A 27654-nucleotide genomic window follows, 5' to 3' on the forward strand; every position below is an offset into this window, starting at 1 on the left:
CAATGCTGCTGAGCTAAACAGGATTAACATTTTTAAACCATCTATGTTTATGAAAAGAGTATGCAACTATTAATGCATTGATATATTTGTGTTGCAGAATTGTAGCCTGTGTTGTAGAACAGATTTATTTTCTCCCTGACATTTATAGTTTAACTTCATAGGATGCTATAGTCCTGTTATAGACCTCCAGAGACTCAGAACAGATCCATTCTCCATATTTGAGGGTTCACAAAACAAACCCCCTTAGGCATAAAATGTAGAACTATAATGCCAATGAGTAGAGTCCTATCTTCAACGAGACCAGGCCAGTTATACCTGGTCAAAGGGGTTCCTCATGTACGGAGGAAAACACATGAACTGAATAAGTTAAAGATGCGCTTTGACAGGTGAGTGGGCGTGGCCAGCCCTCTGGAGCCTGGTGAGACTGTGACAATGCCTAGGTTAATAAACTTGACTAAAATAGATTTGCTAACATTTTCAAGAGGCTACAGGTTGAATTCCTAAAGGCTCCAGAGGGCCTTTGACAGGCTTCAAGCACGAGGAGGCTTTTGAAGACCTGGCAGAGGATGGAAGAAGAACTTTCTGTCTCTCAAGCTGCAAGAACATTATATATGGAGAAACAAGGATCCTTGGTATTCTCAGTGAAAACTCTCTACCACACAGAGATGTTCTAGGAATGAAGAAAATCACCATAGGGCAGCTCCTGACTGACGATCCAGCTGGCTGAATGGGAGCATTGGAGGTAGAACTGTGCAGCAGTGGACCCGCATGTGCTCACTCCAAAACTTACCAAGGAAACTTTTGTAACATTAAAACATGAAGAACAGTGGAATCTTGGCTCCTCTTACTTTTTGATGATTTACAACTCAGCTGTTTTTACCTAAATGATAGTGTTGTAGATGTGCCAACTCTATATTAAATGTTAAGTAATAGGTTTCAACATGTGATTAAGTCTTTTATTTTTCAAGTTTTGAGTGCGATAGAGACCCAACCCCCTCGTCGAGTTATTGTGGTGTAGGGGTTAGCATGTCCCAGGGATCCCCTGGGGGCTATGTTTTGGGGGGCTTTAATCAACTGGGAAGATCACCCAAGGCAAACAGGTCCTGGGTGAGGGACCAGACATAGCATGGCTCAAGAAGACTCCAATGATGAAAAAGATGAATGAACCTGGTTTTCCCTTGGGTCACCAGGGTCCCTTCAGCGCTTGGTGTCCGGGCCTGCACCCGTAGGGCTCAGCCGGGCTCAGCTCGAAAGAGGGATATGGTGCCCCATTCCCTTGAGCTCACCATCCATAGGAGGGGTCAGGGTGTTGGGTGCAATGTGAGCAGGATGGTAGCTGGACCTGGGGGCTGTGGCAATCTATTCCGCAGCTGCAGATGCTGGCTCTAGGAGCATAAAACACTACATAGACTTCAACACTCACATGGGAAGTGACAGCTAGACCTGGAAAGGTGTGATTGAGAGGAAAGGATGTCCCTTCTCTTCACCAAGCGGTGTTTTATTACCTGACTTCTGTGCTCGTCATGTCCTTAACGAAGATCATGTTTGGACATAAAGGTGTGCACATGTGCACCTGGCACCAGCACTATCAACTTTGTGGTTCTATCCTTGGACTTGAGGCCGCATGTTCAGGACACTCTGGTGAAGAGAGGGGTGGGGCTGTCAACTGATCACCACCTGTTGGTGGTCTGGGTCCAATGGTGGGGGAGGATGCTGGTAAGACCTGGCAGATCTGAATGCATTGTGAGACAAACCGTAAAGTGGTCTGTGCCTGTCAGGGTGGTAACCCCCGAACCTGTTAGTGGAACCCAGCGGTGAGGTGTCTAGCTGAAGAAGTCCTACCAAGCATTTTTGGTCTGTGGGGCTCCAGATGTAGCTGGCATGTACTGCCAGGCCAAGTGCCATGTGGCTGTTTAGGGTTTAATAGAGAACCACTTTCGGAAGGTACCAAAGAGATTCTGGTCTGTCATCCAGTGACATGGGAGGTGTAAGCAGTACACTGTCAACAATGCATACAGTGGAGATGGTGGGCTGCTGAGCTTAACCCGGGATCAGTGGAAAGAATACAAGGTCTCTTCAATCCTGATGACATGCTCTCTAATGAGGAAGCAGAATTGATGGACCCTGGGATGGACTCTCCTACTCCGGGGCTGAAGTTACATACGTAGTCATAAAGTTCCTATGTGTAGGGGCCCGGGGTTGGCTGTCCTGGCTGAAATGCTTCTGCAGCATTGCGTTGAAGGCTGGGGCAGTGCCGCTCGATTGGAGTGGTGATACTCCTCTATAAAAAGGGGGATCGGAGGGTGTGCTTCAACTACAGGGGTATCACACTCCTGTCTCCTCAGGGGTGCTTGAGAGGAGGGTCTGACGGACTGTTGAACCTCAGATCCCGGAGGAACAATGTTGCTCTCGTCCTGGCCTTGGAACAATATGCCGTGCTGTACACTATCGGCTGGGTCCTTGAGGACAGGAGTTTGTTCAACTTGTCTACATGTGTTTTGTGGACTTTGAGAATGCATTTGACCGGATCCTGTGGAGATACCTGTCAGGGCTGCTTTGGGAGTACCGAACCCCGTAATAGGAACTGTCGGGTCCTTGTATGATCGGCGCCAGAGCATGGTCCGCATTGGTGGTTGCAAGTCAGACTCATTTCTGGTGAGAGTTGGACCCTAACAGGGCTATCCCTTATCACCAATTCTGCTCATAACTTTTATAGACAGAATTTCTAGGCGCACCCAGGATGTTGAGGGGATCTGGTTTGGTGACCTCAGGATTGGGTCCCTGCCTTTTGTGGATGATGTGTTTCCGTTGGCTTTATCAGACTTTGATCTCCATCTCTTGCTGAAGCAGTTCACAGCTGAATGTGAAGCAGTCAGGATGAAGCTCAGTACCACCAAATCCAAGACCATGGTTTTCAGCCAGAAACAGGTGGAGTGCCCACTCAAGGTTGGGGAGGAGGTTCTGCCTCAAGTAGAGATGTTCAGGTGTCTCAGGGTCTTGTTCACAAGTGATGGTAGGATGGAACATTAGATTGACAGCCAGATCGGTTTGACCTCAGCAGTGATGTAGACTCTGCACCACGTGTCTCGGTGAAGGAGTTGAGCCAAAAGTTGAAGCTCACAATTTACTGGTCAATCTATGTTCTTAATCTCACCTATAGTCATAGGATCTGGGTCATATCCGAGGGAATAAGGTCACGGATCCAAGCAGCTGAAATAAGCTGGGTGTCAGGGCTATCCCTTTTACATAGGCTCTGGCCAACTGGGAGGGGCTCAGAGTAGAGTTGCTGCTCCTCCACATGGAGAGGAGTCAGATCAGGTGGCTCGAGCATGTTGTTTAGATGCCTCGAGGTGAGGTGTTCTGGGCATGTCTGGGGGGAGGCCCTGGGAAAGACTCAGGACATGGGGCGTCCTCCTTCTAGGACGCGCTTGATATACCTCTGACCACAGGTGACAGTAGGAACGTGAATCTCCATCCTGGTAAACCTCCTTTCCATGAAAGACCAATGCATAGTATGTATTATCCACTGATCAATGATCCACACTGATCAAGTTTACACAGCACATATAGAGTGGTGGGGCAGAATTCTGTGCACCCTAATGTTACTGCTGAGGGTGTAAAGCTGGTCCAATGTTCCACAAACAAGACAACAACCCCACTGCTCCCCTTAAATCAGCCATCTGACCCTCCTATTCCCTAAATAGATTTTATCAGGGAGGCTTGAGGGTATTTTGAACATACCTCCTGGTCTTACTATTTAAAGAGGGGGATCACCACCCTGGTCTTCCAGTCAAGAGGCACTGTTCCCGAAATCTATGCGATATTGCAGAGGCATTATCAGCCAAGACAGCCTTGAGGCATCTCATCCAACAGGTCTCACCCCCCCCCACCCCACCCCCCCGCTCCCTGTCATCCAAGGAGCTGCCACTCTCAGCCACTCAGGCCCAGAGATGGGGCTCTCCCCTGAGTCTCTGACTTTGCTTCCTCATTGAAAAGCACATCAGTGAAATTGAAGAAGTCTATGTAGTCTTCCTTCCACTGACCCACATCTCAAGTCATGTTTGCAGCACCACTTCCTTTTCCTGAGTCTGACTACTAGTTCATTGTTATGAGTAGCTGTCCTGTAGTGTTAGGTACCAATTATGGTTTGAAGTATGATGATCAGTTCATTGTTTTAACAAGATTAATGTTAAAATAAAAAATAAAAAACACAACTAAAGAAGGTCCTTCTGGAAAAGGTCAAAAGGTAGCTATGAAATAGATATTAAGTACACTTCTCAATGATAATATATTGTATATGCGCATGCATCCATGTTTTTTTCTGCCTGGATCTGTTTAATCATACAGATTTTACACATCGCTGTGTGTGCACATTTCTTCTGGGGAGGATTTTGGTGGTATTTCCTTTGCAACATCTGAGTCAAAATACTTTTGTAATAATTTAGCTGCACTTACACATTTTAGTAATTCTGTTTATAATTCACGCTCCTCTACAATATATGAAAGCGGGGGCTAGATAAACCCAAGAAGTAAAAAGGTCAAACAATTCGATAACACAAAAAAGCTACTTGTATATATTTCTTTATTAGCAAAAATACAATGGCAAACAGTGACATAATATTGCCTATGATATTTTATAAATAAATAGTGTCAAACTGCTGAGACGATTCACCGTTTCACCCAGATGCAAGAGAATTTGTGCAAGTGTGAAAAAGCTGATCAAAACAAATGTGCTAGACCTTTTTCTGCTGTCCTAGCAATTTGCAAACTACCCAGTGATTGGGAATAGTACCAAACTGTCCCTACAAAACTTTTGTACAATATTAAAAAATAGATTCTTTTTGGAAAAAAGTCAGTTTTAAGATCTACAATACTCAGCTAGAATATGTGCAAAAATTCATAGAGTGCCAGGTAAGACCTTGAGAAAAGCATTAAACAAACATACTTGGTTTGTTGTTCTTTCCAAATACTTTAAATGGAGGGAAGACAAAATGAAGTAAATTTGTTTAATTGGGCATCAAAAACTCCAAAGCTGAACACAAGGCACAATACATGGACTAATGAAAACAACAAAAAAAATTGCTTTCAAATGAGCCAGTTTGGCACAGATATATGGTTCCTCAGCATGAAAATGTAAATACACAGGATGAAAATGTAAATACACAATCAAGAAATGAAGCAAGCAACACCTTGCCCAAACCACCCACTCCCAAATAACCTGTTGGGAGTGGGTGAGTCCCCTGAAATGCCACTGCCCTTATTCATACATGTTTCTGTGGTTGAAAATAAGTTTAGGTTCAAAACATTTTTTTGTTTTGTTTTGTTTTCAAATTTGCTCCAGTCTCTCAAGTCTATCCCGTCTACTGATGGAATTGATTCCAACCAGTGGCTGAAAATTAATAAAAACCCAACAGAACAAAAGGAACACTGAATTACAAAAAAAAGGCTTATTTGAATTATCATTTGTATTTCAAACCAATATTCTTTTAAATATTACTTAAATTATTTAAACATTATCTAAAAATTTATCCAAAAATATAATAATTTCTTACTTTGCCCGAGTGGCTCGAAATGTTTCTGACAATTAAAGATTAATAAACCGAAAAATAAACAAACATAAAACAAAATAGATATATGTCTAATTTATTTCTGGATCATTGGAAGTTAACTTCTTTTTGGGTTTGGGAGTTAACATGTATTCATTGTTATCAGACATTCATGCTCCTAATTACAATCAATTATTCATATGAATCAAGTGACCATCAGGGTATGACTTGTCTTCTCTTTACACTCTGTTTTTTATCTATTTTGTTTAAACTCAGACCAGTCAACCCCCTCCTTGATTTTGGTGTAAATAAAAGCTGGACAGAGAATGAATTATGGATATTTCAGTCTTGGTAGATGTATAGAGAGATGTGTTGCTTATTTCTGTGATGTGTTTCACTTTAACAGAAGACTTATTTTCTTCATGATTAATGCCCTGAAATGTTGAAATGATATGTTTTAATGCAATCTGGACATTCTTCGCTGGGGTTCAATGTGGAGCCTATGATGTTTCCTGGCATTAATATAGCAATCACAATTACTTGAATGGCACGAATATTTTGAAAATGAGGTTTCTCCTCAAGCACTGAATCCACTGAAAGTATACATTGTCTCCATTTAAAAATATAAAGGATCCAGTGGCAAAATAATTTTCTTCAATTGCCAAAATGTTAATTTTGTACTGATAATATTGACTTTGAAAATTAGTTTCATCACCAGCACTTTTTCAACCTCGCATAATCATCCTGTCGGGATGGAGCAGGAACAGTCACCGGTGACATCACTCTAAACTGCACTTTTCCAAATACATTTGAATATCTTTTTTATGCAACAGAATCAAACTTTTATATTCAAATGAGCCTGTGACAAATAAAATTAGGTAATTACTGCATCAAAAGAGTTGGTAAGTATTGGATTTTACATTACACTGACTAATACTTAACAATTCTATTCAATCTACCGGTAGTTAGCTTAGCATGAATGGAAACAGCTAGGAGGCAAGTCTGACATGAAAATACTTTATATAGTTTAACAGCCTAAGGACAAGCCTTGGCTTTTCTGGGCATTAAATGTAAGGTGAAATTTAGAGTCTTTAAGGACATTCTATAAGAAGGGACTAGCCAGACAAATAGCCAGATGTCACTGAAGTTACAGAGCTTCATGTCAGACACAAAAAAAAAACAAAAAACAAAAATCCAGTTGTGACTTTTTAAGAAAATAGTGTGAAACTAACACCATACCATCTCACAAACGTGTTACTTTGACACAGATACATAGAGCAATGTTCACAAGACATCACTGAAACAATTTGGTAGTACTTCAGACAGGCGGACATGGGAGATCAAGGTTCGTGGTGTATACAGTGGGGCAAAAAAGTATTTAGTAATAATGGTGGAAAATAAGTATTTGGTCACCTACAAGCAAGCAATATTTCTGGCTCTCACAGACCTCTAACTTCTTTTGTAAGAGGTGCCTTAGTTCTCCATATATTACCTGTATTAATGTCACCTGTTTGAACTGGTTATCACAACCTCAAACAGTCACACTCTAAACTCAACTATGGCCGAGACCAAAGAGCTGTCAAAGGACAAAAGAAACCAAATTGTAGTTCTGCGATAGGTAAGGCCCTGGTGAGGTGAAGAAATCAACTGTGGGAGCAATTATTAGAAAATGGAAGACATACAAGACCATGAATAATCTCCCTCAATATGGGGCTGCACGCAAGATCTCACCCCATGGGGTCAAAATGATCACAAGAATGGTGAGAAAAATCCCAGAACCACACGGGGGGACCTAGTGAATGACCTGCAGAGAGCTGGGACCAAAGTAATCTCTCCCCTTAGGGTCTCTTTCATCTTTTTAAGTGGGAGAACTTGCACATTTGATGGCTGACTAAATACTTTTTTACCCCACTGTATGCTGATTTATGTTGCTTGTATATCACTGAGTTATTGAAAATTAAAACAACAATACCAAGATTGTGTTTGGCCAAGATGTAGTTTGGAATTTTTTTAAGCAAAAAATAGGCTACCACAGTCGGAATGGCATATAAATGTGTGAAGAACGCATGCCATTTCCATGGAAGGCATAATACAAAAATATTAACAATTCTTTTAACTAGACCCTGGCCTCCAGAACATCCCACACAGTAAAAATCCTGCTTGATGTCAATCAGCGGAAAATTTAAAAAATATGGGAATCAACATTATGCAACATGATGAATTTATCACTTTGGATCAAATTTTCACTGGTACTACAACTGCATTATATTATGTTTCATTCTCCATCAACTTCTGAAAAATATGGAAAAGCAAATATAAAACATTAAGTTCAAAAGAGAAAAAACGACTGACCCTTTTCTCAACAATGATCGGGAGAATCTGATTTTGAACATGTGTGTCCTCAATTATCTAGGCACTTTTCTCATTAAAAAATGATAACTTTCAACAGCTTCCCTTATAAATCATTCAGTTTTTGAATGACACCTTTTCCTCAAAAAGATGTTAGTTATAAAGTTAAAAAATCAAACAAAACAACAAACAACGACAATAAAAATATTTAGAAGGAAGCACGTGAACAAGTATAACAGAAAAATAAATGCACTCAATAAACTGATAAATACAAAAACTTATTCAAGCTCAGTGGTTTGCACTTCCCTTGTAAATTTGACTGGAGCATTGACTGGGTCATGTTTAAAAACATTACATATTACAGTAGCAATAAAAGAGCTGCCTTGCAGTTTGTGTCTGAATTATCCATTCTGTTGGTGTGAGTTTATGATGGAGCGTGTGATTTGGGAGGTACGATGCAATATTCAACTTTGCTTTCAGTTTGTGTCTCTTAAAACATGTATCTGTATTGTCTGGTGACATTTCATTTTAATAGACACCCAATGAAATCATGGTTTTCCCAGCATTTGCTAAAGCGGTTTATTTGTGTTTTCTTGGACACATTTCTACTATTTTCAGATAATTGATTTTGACATCTTTCCAAAGTTTAATTATCTTTTACTGCTGGAAATAATTATTGGAAATGTTCAACTAGAATCAAACCAAACATGAAACACTGAGCTTTTCTGTGTCTCTGTATATTCTTGATTTCCTGCTACAGTTTCATTCTTTTATGACAATTTTTCATTGAAATTCTACTTATACTCAAATGGATATTTGAACAATTTTAATGAGTTGATGAGACTATTTTAAAGGAATGGTGATCATTGCTTAGTGATTGAATCAGTTGAATTAAAATTGTAATTTGAAGCTGACTTCTGTTGCATTGGTGAATATAATCCATAAAATTGGCATTATAATGATGCGATGAAATTTTTAAGTCCTAATAAAAGTGCTGGGATAATATTACATGATTGCTATTATTGCTTTTGATAAGTTTTATTACATTTTGTTGAATGTACCTTTGGTTAAGTTATAAAGATCATTAACTGAAATATTCTTATATTTTGGTTCAAAAAAATATTTGTTGGGCATCAGCTGTTACTCTGACGAGGAGGAGTCTGGATTTGTTTAAACATGAGACCTGTTGACTGAGTGAAGGTCAATCACTGATTATCATAACCATCACTGAGAGGTAAAGAGACACAACATACTTTGGTAGATGTCAGAGGGTCTTAGTCTGTAGGGCTGTCTGTGCTTCTGGCGGTGGATGCTGCAGATGCTCCTTGTTTAGGATGATGCTAACGATGTCACCTTCGTGCTCCTTCATATGCTCCAGCAGGCGTTCCTTGCTAATGGACTCAAAGCCACAGATGCAGCAGCAGAACAGGAGCACACAATACTCCATGCTTGGGCCCGGGATGGGGGACTGGCCAGGGCATGAAAGGCCGTGGGCCTGGGGCTGATATGGTTCCTTCCCTTGTGATGTTGTGGTATGAGATAACCACAGGTGAGTATCTGTGCTATGGAGACTTGATGAGCAATCCAAAGCCGGACTGGGAGCTTGGAGCTCTGATTTGGCCTTGAATTTGTCTTGCAGAAATTGGGCTGCTGATGGATGCTCCGTTATTGACCCTAGTGCAGCTGACAACTTCTGAGGAGCCCTGTAATACATAACAGTATCACGTTTGATAATTGTACTCCTTTTTAAAAATGTCTGAAGTACAATGCTCACAATAGGTTCCTTAAGCCTTCAAGCAAATTTGGAGTTCAAACTGCAAGGAACAAGTGATTTGTGTTTAGTATCTGAAACATTTACAGTCACGGACACACAGAACTGGTGTGTGTGCCTCCATCAATCCATCCATCAATTGTCTGCCACTTATCTTGCACTCAGGGTTGTGGGGGATGCTAGAGCCTATCCCAGTAGTCATCGGATGAAAGGCAGGTAACACCCTGTACTAGTCGCCAGTCAATTGCAAGGCCTCATATAGAGACAAAAAAACAAAAAAATCCCTCACTTGGGGCAAAGTTCCTAATTTTTTCAATTAACCTGTTGTGTAATGTATGGGAAACCAGACAAAACCCACACAGAAACAGGAATAACCGGCTCTGAAAGGGCCCCTTGTCAGAATCAACCCAGGGTCCTTCGTGCTGTGAGCGCTAACTCTTGTGCCACTGTGTATATGTGTCTGTGTCTCATCTGTGATATTAATTATGAATATGATGGCTTCTGTGATGTTCTTATAAAGTTCATGTATAATTACCAATTTTTTAGAATAGTCTTCATTCGAAACCATTATATTTTTCTTCATTTCTTGTTTTTTGTGGTTGATTACTGTGTCTATGACACAACATGATGATTTGCATTTTTTTTTGATTAAAATTACAAACAGTATAGAAACCCCTCCCCTCCTGGCACCCCACCTTATAATGGTGGAGGGGTTCTGTTTCCCAGTGATCCCCAGGAGCAATGTTCTCGGGGGGCAAACCGGTCCTGAGTGAGGGACCAGATAAAGCATGGCTCAAGAAGAGCCCATATGATGAAAAAGACCTGGTTTTCTTTTGTCCAGACATGCGTCACCAGGGCCCTTGCCCATAGCCAAGCATGGGAATGGGGCTCGATGGCAAGCACCCGGTGGCCTGGCCTGCACCCATGGGGCCGGGCTGAGTTCATCCACCCATAGGAGGGGCCATGGGGGCTGCTGAGGCAAATCTCTGGTGTGGGAGGAGTTTGGTGAGGCCATGGAGAACGACTTTCGGAGGTGGATTCTGCTCTGCCACCTAGTGGCTTTGGTGTTGTAAGTAGTGTACCATCAACACCATGTACAATGAAGATGGTGGGCTGCTGACCTTGGCCCGTGGCATTGTGGATCAGTAGAGGAAATATTTCAAAAGTCTCCTCAACCCCAACGACATGCCTTCTAACGAGTCAGGACGCTGACTCATTATTTCCGAGCCTGAAGTTGCATAGGTAGTAAAAAGGCTCCTCAGTGGCGGGGCCTGGGGATGGCTACAATCTACCCTGGGTTCCTAAAGGCTCTGGATGTTGTAGGAGTGTCCTGGCTGATAAGCCTCAGCAGCATCCCATGGAAGGTGGGGGCAGTGCTGCCGGATTGGCTGACTAGGGGAGTGCAGGGGTGCGGGAGCAGAGCATCCTACGAGCGTTGAACATCAGATCCAGGAGGACCAATGTGGCTTTTGTTTTGCTCTGGGAGCATGGAGTACCGAACCCTGTAACACAAGTTGTTAAGCCCTTGAATAATCGGTGCCAGTACATGGTCTGCATTGCCGGTTGTGAATCGGACTCATGTCCAGTGAGGGTTTTTACTCCACCAGAGCTGTCCTTTGTCACCTATTCTGTTCATAATTTTTATGGACAGAATTTCAATGTACAGCTAGGGTGTTGATGGGATCTGGTTTGGTGACCTCAGGGTTAGGTCTCTACTTTGGGCGGACTATGTGGTTCTGCTGGCTTAATCCGACCGTGATCTCTATTTCTTGCTGGAATCAATCCCGGACAATGCGGTAGACAATGGATGGAAGGTATAGAAACACACCAGATGTTCACGACTGAAAATTACATCAAACAGGGAGGATTCTGTAAACAGAATGTAATCAGTAACTTCTAGTTGAGATATTTAAAGCCTTAAACATCTGGTTCCACTTATCAATTTGCTAATACAGGTCATGAACAAAAGCATAAAGTGGTGACATTGTGATTACCGACTACTCTGTGAAATGGCCTCGTTAATGGCTTTATTCACTTGCTCATAGTTGTAGTTCTGATCCCCAGCGTGTTTCCACATGTGAGACTTGAGAGAAGGAGGGTGGCTGCAGACATAGCCACATAGGGAACACCTGGGAAGGGCATAAGAAGAGCCACAGTGACACGAGATTCAGCACCACACTAACCCTTTTTCCATTTTTTAGTCAAGATTCCAGGTGGATTAATGACCTTGAGAACAAATAAGATTTAAAGTTCTCTGTCTTTCTGTTTTTCTCTTGAGAAGTGTCTTTGAGTGCCATGAAAAGCGCTATACAAATCTTGTGTATTATTATTATTATTATTAAAGTGGTACTAAGATTCATTCATTCAAAACAGTATTTAATTATAGTGATGGAAAAGAATGATGGAAAGAATCCACTTTAATGTAAATCGAGTTTACTATGTTGTGTTGTTAAAGTAAGCTCCTGAATAGCAAGGACACTGAGCAAGTGCTTCAAGTCTTTGTACATGTATATGAATTATGGATGAGATTTAGCGTGATCTTAAAACATTTCCATTCCCTCCTTGTCAGTTCAGTCTCTCAGTGTAAGTGATTGGTTGAAGTGTTTCTTCTTCTGCCAGAACAGCTGGGAGAGATGAGCCATCTGAATGTCTCCTAGTTCATAAGCTCAAATAAGGTCTGGAAACATTCTGCCAGGGAAAGAAGAGCAGTACCATAAGCGCTACGTCTATTTTGAACTGAAGTCTTGTATCTTAACAGCTATAACCCGCATCTTCAATTCACCACTAAGTGTGGAATTTTGTAGTTTCAAAACAGATTTTAGAAAATTGTGATCAAGCTGAGTACCTTTGTCAACCTTCAGTGTGAAATCACAACATATTTGTTAGTAAATCAGGCTTTAGAATCAAATTTCAAGAATTTGAGGGAATTTAAATCAAAGACTTTCTGAGAACTAATTCTAATTCTACTCTAGTGAATTACACTACAGTGAAAGTAAAAACCAAGAGTGGGAGAGAAGCACAAATGACTTGTAAAATAGAAGAGAACAGGGAAAATGTTAATTTGTGCAATAACCCCAAAATGCTTTGTGTGTGTACATTAGTGCTGTAAGAAGTGTGCATGCCAATTGACTTTATCGTTTCTGGAGGTTGGATGCTGATTAATACAAAATTAAAGAGGTTGGCAGCAGATGTTCATGGACTACCTTCGACAAAAGTAAATGGTACTATTTGCTGAAAAATTGTAGAGCATTATAACGTTCAACACAAAGCTAAAAACTAAATTGTTTCAAGTTTTCAAGAAATTGTTAAATAGTGATATTTATTGACAATGAAAACCAGGTTATTAGATTGACAAAGTAATAAAAGAAATTATACGTCAATACACAAACTCAGTGGAAGTTTTTGTTAGCACATACATCAGGTCAATAGGAAATCAGCTCATACTTTCACCAGACAGACCCTGCAGCAAGAGGCCATCAGATTGGCGCTGCCATGAAACTGTTGTGTGGTTTTTCACCTGTACTGCTCCAGCAGCTGCACAGCCTGGTGCTCCTGTGGGTGTCTCCTTATGTGGCTCTTCAGGCTGTTCATGTTGGTGGTAGCAAAGTCACAGCTGCAGCACCTGGCAAATAGTGGAGACGTTGCAGGGGGAAGGAGGGGGTGAGGGCAGGACATAAGGAAATTTTTAGAGGCATTGTACTTTTTTTTTTTTTTTTTTTAAAGAAATTACCCGCAGCAAAGAAATGTGCAAGAAAAGTGAAAAGAAATTGTCAAATTTAGTTAATGTTATGACAAACAGAAAGTAGTAAAAAAATAATAGTACAAAAATGTCACATCTTTCACAAACAATACATAAATTCTGCTATTTTTTTCATTAGGAGTTAAAATTAAATAAAAAAAACAAAACTTAAGCAAGGCTGATATATAAGAATGTATTAGAGGAAGATACACACAATAAACAAGGTTTATCCTTATCAATCCTTTGAAATTGTGGTGGCTGAGAGTTTGATTGATCAGAGCTATGTTTACTTTATAGGATCAAACTACTCTTTGAAGTACTTTGTCTGGTTTGTCTTGTCATGTGTTTTCTAACTAAAAAATTGTCACCTCTTTCACAGGAGCTATGTATGGCTGGAGAAATATTTATTAGGGTAAAGGAAGTTGGGTCTTGTTCACCAGTGAGGGGGAAAATGGAGCAGGAGATAGCAATGCAGATCTGTGTAGTGTCAGCAGTAATTACTGTCTTGTTAAAGAAGGAGCTGAGCAGAAAGGCGAAGCTCTCGATTTACCATTTCATCTCCATTCCTATCCTCACCTAAGGTCAAGTGCTGTGGATAGTGACCGAAAGGAGAAAACAGATACAGGTGGCCAAATTAAGTTTTTCCCGCAGATACCCAGGGATAGGGGGAGAAGCTTCGTCTCGCTGGGAGTGGCTTAGAGTAGAGCTGTTACTCCTTGGATGCCTTCTTGGTGTTCTAGGCATGCAGCTTTGGGATGAGGCCCTGAAGAAGATCCAGGACACACTGGAGGGATTATGTCTCTCGGCTGACATGGGAACACCTTGGGACTCTCCCGGAGGAGCTTGGCAGGGTAGTGTGAAGTCTGGATGTCTTTGCTTAGGTTGATGCCCCCTTGACCCGACCCTGGATATCAAGTACTTCTACCATTTTGTTTGACTTGCTACAATACACTAGGGTTAAAATATAAGTGGTTTTCAACCAATCATGTAAAACTTACCATTTGGACACTAAAAGAAATATGCAAATAAGCAAAACTTGAGTATTCTCTTCACATCTATTCACTTACTTAGGAGGAATGGGCACTTAATAAATTACTCATGCTATTCAAGTAAGTCTTACATGGCTCCTCAGTTAGAAGGCGTCAACCTGCCGGAAACAGAATCAAAAGCTGAGGGTTGATTTCTCAATATTAGCTCTGTAGTATGACAATAAAGTTGACTAACACATTTACTAAAACATCACATTTGGATCCGTGACCTTATTCTTTCTGTCACGCCCACGACCATAGGTGAGGGTAGGAATGTAGACTGACCAGTAAATTGAGAGCTTCACCTAATGGCTCAGATCCTTCCTCCCCACAAATGACCAGTGCAACGTGAACAAGACCCTGACATACTTGAACTCCTGCACTTGGGGCAGGACCTTTCCCTAACCCAGGGACACTCCACCTCTTTCCATCTGAGAACCATGGTCTCTGATTTGGAGGTGCTGATCCCCGTCCCAGTGGCTTCAGATTGATGCAAACTGATCCAGCGAGAGCTGGAGATCACGGTCTGATGAAGCCTACAGAATTACATCATCAGAAAAAAGCAGAGACCCAATCCTGAGGCTACCAAACTAGATTCCCATGATACCCTGGCTGCGCCTAGAAATTCTATCCATAAAAGTTATAAACAGAATCTGTGACAAAGGGGATCCTTGGCGGAGGCCAACTCTAACCGGAAACAAATCCAATTTAAAAGTGGCAATGTGGATCGGGTTCTGACACTGATCATTGGAGGACCTACAGCCCCTATTACATGTAGGACAACCTCCAATCACCATCCTGGTTTGCCAATCCAGAGACACTGCCCCTGCCTTCCATGCAATGGAAAGCCCTGCAACAAACTGAGCCTTGAGGAACTAAGTCAGATCTCATCCACCCGTGGGGCCCTGCTAAGGAGGAGCTTTGTGACTACCATGACAACTTCAGCCCCAGAAATAAGAGAGCCTGCCCCGAACTTCCCTGATTCAGCTTCTTCATTGGAGGCATGTCATCGGGGTTGAGGCCTTGGAAGTTTCCTTTCAGCGGTCAACAACGTCTTATGTTGAAGTAAGCAGCGTACCACCCCCACTGTACACAGTGTTGACGATGTATTGCTTCCCTCTCGAGAGTCGCCCAACAGTGAACTGGAAAAGCCCCCTGAAAGTTGTTATCCATGGCCGTACTGGATTCTTGCCAGTTTTTGCCTTGGCACCAAAGCCATATGCCACTTGGCCTGCCAGTTCCTATCACCTTGCTCTGGAGTCCCACAGCCCAGAAAGGCCTTTTACTTGTTTACTTTTGGTGGCTTCGATCTTTAGCACTGGACATTGATAGGTTGTTTTTACTGAGAGAATCATATTCTTTAAGTGTTTCATAATACAATTGAAACACAGACCTTTTGGATTACATTCTGATTCTGTTCCAGATTATTCTTTTGTGATTTAGTTGAATTTTTACCGTTATCATGTGGCACGATTTGTTTACTTAAGCTTTAAGCAAGTGAGGGGATAGCTCAAGCTACTATATCTTACTTTCACTCTGCATACAGCACATACAGTATGTTTGAATAGAATAAATATACTTTAAGAAAATAATTTCTAATAGAAAGAAATTCTACTCAAGTCCTCTTACCGATACGGCTTGTCCGAGTTGTGAATTCGCCGGTGGTTTCTCACGCCAACGTATGTCGAGCTGGTGTAGTCACACACGTCACATTTAAACATCTTCTGTAAACCGCATTCTGTAATGTTGAAGAAAACTGAAACTGTGCATCTTTCTGAAAATTTCAGGATATCATGTGACCACAGAAGTTTGCAGTATACATACTGGCAAATCTCTGGTGAGGAAAGTTTGAAGCACTGAGTAAAACTCACCATTTCAGGAAACAAGTTGGATACTTTTTTTTACCTTCATCAGTGATTCGCTCAGCTTCCTCCACCATGGTAACAGTCTCACTGACAGGTGTAAGTGCTGCCACTTCACAGCACGGGCTGTGGTGCTCACTTTCATGATTTCTCAGTTGACTCTAGGACAGAGAAAAAAATTAAATGCACATAAGATTTCTGGCCCACAGAAAAAACAAAGGCTACATGTTTTAAATACAGGTGCATATCAACTAATACGAAAAGACAGAATAAAAGTCTACTTTTGGTTAGATCAAAAAATAATATACTTTCGCATTGTTATGAAAAACATTAATACTTACAATTTTATTGCTATTTAGTTTCAGGAAATTGGGTTATAAGACTATATTCCTAATATAGATCATGAAGAAATTGTTTTACAACAAAAGCAGTGGGGTGAGATTTGTAATGACTGCAAATATGATTTCTGGAAAACAGTAAATATTAAGGTGAAAGGTTTTTAAGGTTTGGATCATACAGGTTTGGATCAACTGAGACAAAATGCAATGACAATAGAATTCTCCTTCTTGTTAGATCGAATAGTAGAAAAGTTTTTCATTGTTTTGTTGCTAAAACATTAGTTCTTGAATTGACTGCTATTTTGATTCAGGAACTTGGGATATAAAAACTATGTTCCTGATGCATTAAACCAAGAGGACATTATTGTATTAATATCATTTGGGCCAGCTTGCCCTCTGTGCCAGAGAACACATGGGACCACTGCCTGGTGAGATGCAGGAGGAGTCCAGCCCAGACTCACTGTACAGTGCCAAGACACTCCGTGCTCCACAAACCCCACCCCAAGTGAGGCATTCAGAACATTGTCACATTAAGTGGCCTTCCACCTTCAAGCTAAGTGAATGGTGTCAGTTTGATGAGAATTTTGACCAGGTTCTCAAAATTACAGTCAATGGAATGCTGACTAGAAGTTGCGCATGATGCATGCAATAATTTTCAGCCTTCTTGCCCAGAGGGTTTGGCACAAAGGCCAAACAGCACCTAACTAACGATGCAGGAGAGCCAAATTGACCGCAGAGGAAGATCAGTCAGTTGCTGCAAGAGCTTAGACACTTTGGACAGCAGTACGAGGAGCCAAGGGAGGAATACATGGCTAGGCTAGCAGAGCTCTGCAACTGCTTAAGGACGAATTTCACAACACTCTGTTGAGCTGAATTGCACAGAAAGAGGGGAAAGAAGAGAGCCAAAAAACATGCCACCTTCATTGCAAGCCCTTTCAGCTTCACTGAGAAGATCCTTGGGCACAAGTGTGGTCGGCAGTTGGCCTACACTCAAGAAATAATTGTTGACTATCTCATGGCAACCTACGGCAACAGCGCAAGGAATTAGGAATTTTGGCCCTTGCAGCACTCTGATAATCCCACCAGAGACCACTACAGCATTCAACAACAGGGAGCCAATGCGGAGAGAGGTTGAGGAAGTTGTCAGAGCAGCTAGCTCCAGTTCAGCACCAAATCCCCATGGAGTACCATATCTGGTCTACAAGAGGTGCCACAGGGTCTTGCAGTGACTGTGGAAGATCCTCAAGATGAGCTGAAGGAGGGGTAAGGTGGCTCATCAATGCGTATGGATTCCAGAGTAGGAGAACTCATGCACTATCAAGCAGAATAGAAACACCTCACTCTTGAGTGTGGAAGGCAAGGTGTTCTTCAGCATTGTGGCTCAACTAATGACAGAGTTCTTTCTGAAGAACACATAGCTCAACACCACAGTGTAAAGAGGAGGTATCCCAAAGGTATCAGATTGCATCAATCACACAGGACTTGTCACCCAGCTCACCTGAGAGGCCTAGTAAGGCTCAGGGGACCTGGCGGTTCTGTCGCTTGACCTTTCCAATGCCTGTAGTTCCACACAAGTTAGTGAAGACCTCGCTTGACCGACAACATGTTCCAGGCAAGATCAAAGACTTCATGGTGGACTATTACAGCTGATTCAGTTTGAGTCATCTATACAGCCTCAGGGCAGCACTGAATCGTGCCTCCTAGAGCCTGCCTTGGGGGGGGCATAGGCCAGTGTCTCCCTGAGCCGGCCCCAAGCCCGGATAAATGCAGAGGATTGCATCAGGAAGGGCATCCGGCGTAAAACTTTTGCCAAAACCAAACAAGCGAGTCAACCATAACCATATCATACCGGATCGGTCAAGGACCAGGTTAACAATGGCCACCATGGGTATTGATGACCTACAGGGTACCAGTGGAAATTGGGCTACTGTGGGTCAAAGAACAAGAACAAGAAGAAGAGGTGGAGGGCGTGTTCAGAAGCAGAGAGAGAGGAGGAAAGGAAAGAGCCTGGAACAGAGAGTAGGGACTTTGAATATCGGGACTATGACTGGAAAAGGTAGAGAGTTGGTCGACATGATGCAGAGAAGGAATGTAGATATACTGTGTGTCCAGGAGACCAAATGTAAAGGTAGTAAAGCTAGAAGCTTAGGAGTAGGCTTTAAGTTGTACTATTATGGTACTGACAAGAAGAGAAATGGAGTAAGAGTTATCTTGAAGGGGGAGTTTGTTAGGAACATTCTGGAGGTGAAAAGAATGTCAGATAGAAATTGAAGATGTGATGCTCAATGCTGTTAGTGGCTATATGCTCTGCAGCTGGGGTGTGAATTTGAGGAGGACTGGTAGTTTTGGAATGAGTTACCATATTTTTCGGACTATACTCGCTCCAGATTATAAGTCGCACCAGCCAAAAATGCATAATAAAGAACAAAAAAAACATATAGAAGTGGAGTATAAGTCGCATTTTTGGGGGGAAATTTATATGATAAAATCCAACATCAAGAAAAGACATTTCATCTTGAAAGGCAATTTAGAATAAAAATAGAATATAGAACAACAGGCTGAATAAGTATAGCCTACTATTGCCTATATGACGCATAAACAACAAACTGATAACGTGCATGGTAGGCTACGTTAACGTAACATATAACGGTAAGATTCATTCAAATAACTATGGCATTAACACATGCTACAACCAAACAGTGTCACTCTTAATCACAAAATCCAATGACATCTTCTTCTTTGGTGTCACTGAACAACTCCGCCAACTCTGAAGGTAAACAATGCGCCGCTTCCTCTACTACCGGTTCATCACTTACGTCAGAGTCATCGTCACTTGCAGTTCCAATTATTCCAGCCTTTCTGAAGCCCAACAGGATGGTGTCCATGCTCTGATAAGAGAGGCGATTGCGTTGCATGAAGCGGTAACACCAGGAAGGTCCTCAAAGTCATTTATATTCATCTCCTTGGCAGACGCAACTGTACTGTCAACAAGCCTCTCCCGGCAGCATGTTGTTCAAGCACCCATGTGTGAACTCGTTCCTGTATCCGTGGCCAGCTAGCTTTTAGCCCGAGATTAGCTTTTTTAGTTTTCTTCATTACAGTAAGAGGAACCTCCGCTTTTTGCCAGTCCCTTACAAGTTTCTCACTAACTTCAAACTTTCTTTCTGCTGCTCGATTGCCGTTTTCAGCTGCATATTCCACTACTTCCGGCATGTAACCTGGAGAATATGATTTTTGTTCAGCCCTTCTCAGTTGTTTTTATAAGTTACCATGAAGGTTGAAATTATCAATTTTCATAGGTAAAGAAGTCCCTGGTAGCATCTTTTTTCACAACGCACCTCTGCCATCACCCGCCCCCGCTGAATTTTGATTGGTTGGCGTGTGTGTGTGACGATCCCTGGTATATTAAAGACATACACGCAGACACAGACAGACACACATCAGAGCAAGAGAACTCAATTATTTCACACATAAGTTGCTCCCCCGGCCAAACTATGAAAAAACTGCGACTTGTAGTCCAAAAAATACGGTAGATGAAGTGATGCAGAATATCTCCAGAGATGAGAGATTAGTAATTGGTGCAGACTTCAATGGACATGTTGCTGAAGACCATAGAGGGGATGAAGAAGTGATGGGCGGATTTGGTATACAGGATAGGAATGCAAAGACAGATTGTGGCAATATTTGCAAAAAGGATGGAAATGGCTGTAGTTAACACTTTTTTCCAGAAAAAAACAGGTACATGGAGTAACTTATAAGAGCGGAGGTAGGAGCACGCAGGTAGACTACATCTTGTATAGACGAGGTAACCTGAAAGAGATCAGTGACCGCAAAGCAGTTGTAGGTGAGAGTGTAGCCAGAAAGCATAGGATGGTGGTTTGTAGGATGGCTCTAGTGACAAGGAAGATCAAGAGGACAAAGGCAGAGCAGAGGAAAAAGTGGTGGAAGTTGAAGAGGGAGGAGTGTTGTATGGTTTCCAGGGAGGAGTTGAGAAAGGGTCTGGGTGGTCAGGGGCAGCTTCCAGATGATTGGACAACTACAGCAAGTGTTATAAGGGAGAAAGGTAGGAGAGTACTTGGTGTGTCATCTGAAAGGAAAGTAGATCAGGGGGAGGTGTACTAGATTGGAGCATGCACTGGAAAGTTCTTCCATCCAACTTCTATCATTGCGGTCTGGCAGACACCTGCCTGCCCTCTGTGCCAGAGGAGAGGATTACTGAAGCAGATCCTAAACTGTTGCCCAAAAGGATGAGAGATGCTATTGGTGGCACCACGACCAGGTACTGAAGGATAGCAGATACCACAAGCTCAGGGATCCACTCAACATGAAGCAGCAGCCCGCAAGGCTTGCCACTGCCTTTGTTAAAGCTGGAAAGAAGCCACAGCATCACCCAAGCTAAATACAGGGGGTTCCAACCACAGTAAGAGTCTGACGGCTGAAGGTGGACCTAGGCAAGCAGCTTAAATTCACAGATACCATCACAGTGACCACACTCAAGCCGGACGTGATCCGCAAATTAAAATGGGCAAGACAGGTGGTACAGCTGGAGCTGACTGTGGCCTGGTAAGCATGGAGGAGGCATTTGAGAGGAAGAATGCCAAGTACAAGGAGTGCACAGGCGCATGCCAGTGGAACGGGTGTAAGATTCGGTGAACCCTCATTGAGGTTGGCTGCTGAGGATTCGCAGGCCAGTCATTCTGCAGGACTCTCAGGGTATTGGCAACAAGGGGACCAAAAAGCAAGAAATCCATCATGAACATCACTGATGCTACTGGGAAGGCAACAAGATATGTGGATAAGGGGGGTGGGGGTGGGGGCTGGGCCACACAAGCTGCCTCGACACAAGCTGGGGGAGGATCAACCCTTAGCTCCTTCTTATGGCCAAGGGTGTCTGATGTTAAAAGACCCGAAACAATCGTTGACCCAGGTTACATCACTGATGATACCTCTTGGTTGCACCACAAGATGACGCACCTACTTAGGTGCGTCATCTTGTGGTTATAGTTGGTAGATGGTTAGGCTGCTGCCAAAAATCAGCCTCAGACAAACATGTCCAACAACCAATTGTTGAACACTGGCTAAACAATAGACCTCTTGAACCAAGTCAAACATATGGGGATAAAAAAATATGTAGATGGAGTTAAAAACCTATTGCTCTCTTTGAAGGAAAACGACCAGCTTTTAGTTTATCTATGGAGATTTTCAGTCATACAGGTCGTGGCACTGGACTTCATTTCTTCTCATAAAGATGTTTCACAGCTCATCGGAGAGACTTCTTCAAGTGTACTGGACTGTAAGGGGAATTTTCAATATACAACTTCTGAAGTTGGGGTTAAGATGTGGATAAGCTTCTAGTTTACATTATCTTTGTATTAACATGATTCTTTATAGATTTATGGACATAGTGAGAGATTATATAAAGGTAGTTGGTGTGAGAGAGGAGAATCGAGAGAATAGGGTTAAATGGAGAAGGTTGATTCGCTGTGGTGACCCCTGAAGAGAAAAGCCAATAGGAGAAGAATTTATTAAGAAAAAGAAAAAAAACCTTCTTTTTCTGTTTGCATGGATGACACCAGTGAGAATTCTTAAAACCTGACATGGAAAATTTAGGAGACGAAATCTGTCTCTCTTTCATACTGTCATATATATATATATATATATATATATATATATATATATATACTATAAGTAGATCACTGTCTTTCTCTTCTTTCGGTTTTTCCCTTCAGGGGTCGCAACAGCGAATCGACCTTCTCCATCTAACCCTATTCTCTGTATCCTCCTCTCTCATACCAACTACCGTCAAATCTACTCTCATTAAAACCCATAAATCTTCTCTTTGGTCTTCCTCTAGACCTCCTGCCTGGCAGCTCCAATTCCAGCATCCGTCTACCAATGTATTCACTAACCCTCCTCTGTACCTGGCTGAACCATCTCAGTCTGGCTTCTCTGACCTTCTCTCAAAAACATCTAGCATGTGCTTTTCCTAATAGACTTGTTCCTGATCACTCCCAAAGAGAACCATAGCACCTTCATCTCTAGCTCTAGTAGATGGCGATGGTAGGGTCAGAAGCTCTACCATTGCCTCCCCTAGACACTTCCTCGGGGACATCATCAGGACCAACTGCCTTTCCACTCTTCAATGCCTTTCACACTTCACTTTTACTAATTTCTGCTACTTTCTGGTCTACAATACTCACCTCTTTACCCTTGCCTCTCTTTCATTTTCCACATTCATCAGCTCTTCATAGTACTCTTTCCATCTTCCCATCACTCTTCTAGCATCTGTCAATACATTTCCCTCTCTATCCTCAATCATTCTGACCTGTTGCACATCCTTTCCATCTGTATCTCTCTGTTTCGCCAACCTGTATAGATCATTCTCTCCTCCCTAAGTGTCCAACCGAGCACACAAGTCATCGTATGCCATTTGTTTTGCTACTATCTTTATCTTGTGTTGTATATCCTTGTACTCCTGTCTGTTCTCTTCAGTCCTCTCAGTGTCCCACTTCTTCTTTCCTAACCGCTTTCTCTGTAAATACTCGTGCACTTCCTCATTCTGCCACCAAGTCTCTTTATCTATTTTCCTTTGAAATAACACACCAAGTACTCTCTTACCGGTCTTCCTGATAGCACTAGCTGTAGTTCTCCAATCATCTGGAAGCTCTCCCTGACCACCCAGAGCCTTTCTTAATTCCTCCCTTTTCAGCTTCCACCACTTTGTCATCTCCTTTGTCCTGCCTTTGTCCTCTTGATCTTCCTTGTCAACAGCGTCATCCTACAAACCACCATCCTATGCTGTCTGGCTACAATCTCACCTACAACTACTTTGCAGTCACTCATTTCTTTTAGGTTACTTTGTCTATACAAGATGTCACCTACCTGCGTGCTCCTACCCCCGCTCTTATGAGGTACCCTATGTTCCTGTCTTTTCTGGAAAAAAGTGATCCCGAAACCCTTTTCGATCCTTTGTGCAAAGCCTACTACCATCTGTCTCCCTGCATTCCTATCCTGTTTTGCAAATCTGCCCATCACTTCTTCATCCCCTCTATTGCCTTCATCAACATATCCATTGAAGGCTGCACCAAATTCTAATCTCTCAGCTCTGGATATATTCAGCATCACTTCATCCAACTCATTCCAGAACTACTACTACTCCTCAAATTCATATCCCACCTGCAGGGCATAGCCACTAACAACATTGAGCATCACATCTTCAATTTCTATATGACATTCTTTTCACCTCCAGAACATTCCCAACAAACTCCTCCTTCAAGATAAATCCTTCTCTATTTCACTTCTTGTCAGTACCATGATGGTGCAACTTAAAGCCTGCTCCAAAGCTTCTAGCCTTACTGCCTTTCTACCTGGTATCCTGGACACAGTATATCCACTTTCGTTCTCTGCATCATGTTGACTGACTCTCTGACTTTTCCTGTCGTAGTCCCAATATTCAAAGTCCCTACACTCAGTTCCAGACTCTTGCCTTTCATTTTCTCTCTCTGCTTCCGAACACGATATATCACTGTAATCAGTGATATTGATATATAACATAATCATGACAATGAGGAACCCTATTTCATATGCATTTTGCAGCTTGAGTACTCGACATAACATTTTTTTGATTCTGGAATCAATAAAATATTTCTGAATATGCCTTTGTCAGGTAGTTAAAGAAATCCCTAATGCTGTTATGCAGTTCAGATCTCTCCCACATGCCACCATTTCAGCATCTCTGGCATAGTACTTGTGAAAGCCTTTTAGTTATTCTTGAAATTTACTTGAAATTGTTTTGATCAAATTCACTCATCATCGTCATCATAAATCACATTTTTATTCTAGATTAGTCGCTGAAAATTTGAGGCAATTTTCTTTCTGTTCAGGTATATTTAGGATGGTTGTAAACGTAAATAAATAATAGTTAACTGACACAATACATTTCCCTGTAATTCAGCCTGTAATTTGCAAAAACTTTAAAGTGTAGTTTCTGCAATGTCAAGGTCACCTCACCTTGTAATGGAAGGCGTCCGGACAATGTTTACATTGATACATCCTGGTCTTGCAGTGGTGTATCATGTGATTCTCCAGGTCCTTGCTGTCTGAAGCAATGTGCTCACAAATTGGGCACTGATATGGCTGCCTCTGTCTGTGCACCCGCAGGTGTTGCTTGATGTAGCCTTTATTACCACTGCTGTAGCGACACAGGCGGCAGCGGAACGGTCTTTCAATTCCGGGTATGTAGTCCACCAAACCACCATCTGTGGACCCAACCAACTCATCCATTCCTGGTACACTACACATGTAAGTCTCGCTTCCATTTCCTGCGACCACACTAGCTATGGTCCCGTTTTGGAATTGTGCATTATCCTGAAGTTCTTTGAGGATTTCATCATCTGAGGCATTCTGGTCTGAGCGCTCTCTTAGCCTTTCAATGACAGTGAGTAGAGAAAGACTGATGCCTGCTTTAGTGGTGGGACCGTCTTCATTTCCCTCCCCCATATCCAGGGACCCCAGGCCTGCCTCCCTGTCCTTGCTATGAAGCTCCAAGTCCAGCAGAGCTGCAGCTGTACCAACCTCTGACGCTTTCTGTCCTGCTGAAGCAACATCTACCAATCTCTGGGCTGAATTAGGACTCTGTATTGGGCAAGGGGTGGTCTTCACACTTACCTTAGTAGAGGTAGAGAGTTCAGGTGTTCTCATTGGCATAGCTACCAAGGCCTCAGCAGCCAATGAATGAAGGCGGAGGGACTCAGAGTGGGTTCTCTTACGACTGCTAGGTGGAATGTTTTCATCCCGAGGTGAGTCACTACTTTTAACAGCAGATTTAATATCCGTACTGTAGGTACTTTGAGTGCTGATTACCACCCCTTCCCTCTCCTCATGTACAGCCCTCTCACCTTCTTCTTCCTTGACCTCCAGTAAGCTTGAATCTCTGTCAACATTAGGGCTGAGAAGAAGTGGATTATTTGCTATGACTGAATCTTCAGCTGAAGGCAGACGCTCTACAATCACATTGATGTGGCCAGCACTGTTTGGACTACTGTTAATGATCTTTTGAGCAGATGACAGCAAGCTGTCTGTGGCAGATGTGCCATCATGATTACCATCAACCTCAACTTCAGCCTCAGTGGTCACTTGCACTTCCACCAGCGGCCCCTCTGATGTCAGGTCTTTGATGGCGGGGGTGCTTTCTCCCTCTTCCTCAGCTGGTTTTGGACTTTCACTCTTAACAGAACCCATTGGATTTGAAATGTCATTTGTGCTCATATTGGGGACTGGCACACAAAGCTGGATTTTGAATCCAGGTGCGAGCTTTTGCTGGTGTTTATCTTGGAGAACGGGGGAGAAAACAACTACCGCCTCTCTGACTGTAGTTGTCTTTGCAACTAATGACTCCCTCCTTGTAGGGGCAGCATCAGTGCCCTCAAAAATGGGGTAGGAGCAATCAACCAGGCCAGCGTGTTTCCAAGCATGAGTCTTGAGCATTCGCTGTTGGCTACACACATAGCTGCAGATCAGGCAGCGGTACAATCCATATTCTTCGCAGCTGTACCACTTTTTACTGTGTTGTAGCTCCTTAGAGCTGTCCTCCAAGCTTTGAATGTTGTGTCCTTCAACGTTTCTGTTTCCAGGCCAGTCCCCGTCCTGTGGCCTGAGGACTTCTTCTTTGACAGTCCCGAAAGGATCCCATTGCGGCGATTCCTTACTCAGGTTGGCCCCATTGTCAATGTGCAGTCTAACATGATCCTCTAGCTGGCCCTGGTCTCTAGAGCTAAAGCGACACTCTGAGCACATAAGGATGAGGTCACTGGGCTGCTCATTGTGCTGCTTAAGGTGATCTTTCAGCTGAGGCAGTGTTGGGGAGAGATATGGGCATAGGCTACATTGGTAGCATGTCACAGTCCCCTTGTGCTTGCTGCTTCTGTCAGTGCCAGTTACTTCTGTGGGGTTGATGTTACTATCCTCGAATGCAGGAGAAAGAGCACGCTCACCTGTGCCACCTCGGTCCAGTCTCATTCCCTCTGCGCTTTCCTTGAGTTTGCAGTCCCGCATGAGTTTTTTCTGAGGGGAGCCACCTGTCCTGCTCTTTACCTCATCCTCACACAGTCTAACTGAGCCACACTGGTGAACTCTCTTCTGTCCAATCAGATTGTACCGGTGCTGGGGCCTCTTCTCCACAATTCTACTGAGTTTCTCAATGACTTTGATTAAGGAGTCGGCTGCCTGTTTCTGATGAAAATTCTGGCTGGGGTCTTCCTTGACAGTGAGCTGCTGAACTTGGGATCCCAGAACTGGTTGAGCAGAAGTGGTTGAGGATGAAGTGGAGGACTGCGGTAAGAGTACAGCTATATTGCTTATCTCCTCCATGACCTAATAGACAACAGAAAACAATGAAATTTGATCATTTCCATGTGAGACAACGAATTGGCAACATTAACAAATCCTATGAGTCTAATTTTGTCATTTTATCATCCAGCTTTTGAAACAGAAATGTAATACCATAATAGAATACAACAGAATTTGTCTTTGATCAAATTTCAAATGACATAGCGGAAAGTTGACAATGCAGTTAAAGTAGTAAAAGTATAATTTTATAAGGTAGATCAGTAGCATACAAAAATATCATAGAGTATTAAAAATAAAAAACATTAACACTTAAAAAAAAATGGAAACTAGCCACAGGCAACACCTACTTACAACAGCAACATAGTTGGGTGGATGGATGAGAAGATATATGAATGAGTGAGTGAGTGAGTAAGTGAATGAATGACTGAAATTAAGTCTACTCGGAGCAGAGCAGGGTGTAAGACAGTCAAATAGCAGCTGGAAATGGACCTGTGAAATCTCACACACTTAAGGTGATGGAGTCTGTCCCTGAAAGAGCTGTTCAATGCTGCAATGATCTTCAGCATTGGGTGGTAGACATTGGCATTCAGAGCTGCTAGCTTTGATATGACTGGGCTGTTTAATTACGGATACATAATGGACTTGTAACTTAGCGAATTTGTAAGGAATGACCT

At 42.5% G+C, this 27654-nt stretch overlaps 1 protein-coding gene across 6 annotated transcripts in view; it reads right to left on the bottom strand.

Annotated features, from left to right (window-relative positions):
• Nucleotides 1-4567: 4567 nt before the first annotated feature.
• The window catches only part of znf507 (zinc finger protein 507), a 30139-nt gene continuing 7052 nt past the window's right edge, over nt 4568-27654 (bottom strand). Inside the window, exons 2-8 of one of the 6 annotated variants that reach the window (XM_086143674.1) lie at nt 24644-27004; nt 16339-16456; nt 16063-16171; nt 13184-13288; nt 11661-11795; nt 9670-9709; nt 9490-9598 (exon numbers count right to left, since the gene is read on the bottom strand). In XM_086143674.1, coding sequence (XP_085999800.1) covers nt 9688-9709; nt 11661-11795; nt 13184-13288; nt 16063-16171; nt 16339-16456; nt 24644-27004 — 2850 coding nt within the window. In that variant the 3' untranslated portion in view covers nt 9490-9598; nt 9670-9687. The other 5 variants (XM_086143673.1, XM_086143676.1, XM_086143671.1 and 2 more) reach the window with 5 other exon arrangements.

The sequence above is a fragment of the Fistularia commersonii genome, chromosome 3, assembly GCF_037954325.1.
Source record: "Fistularia commersonii isolate RoL2024-O1a breed Wild chromosome 3, RoL_Fcom_v1.0, whole genome shotgun sequence".
NCBI lineage: Eukaryota > Metazoa > Chordata > Actinopteri > Syngnathiformes > Fistulariidae > Fistularia > Fistularia commersonii.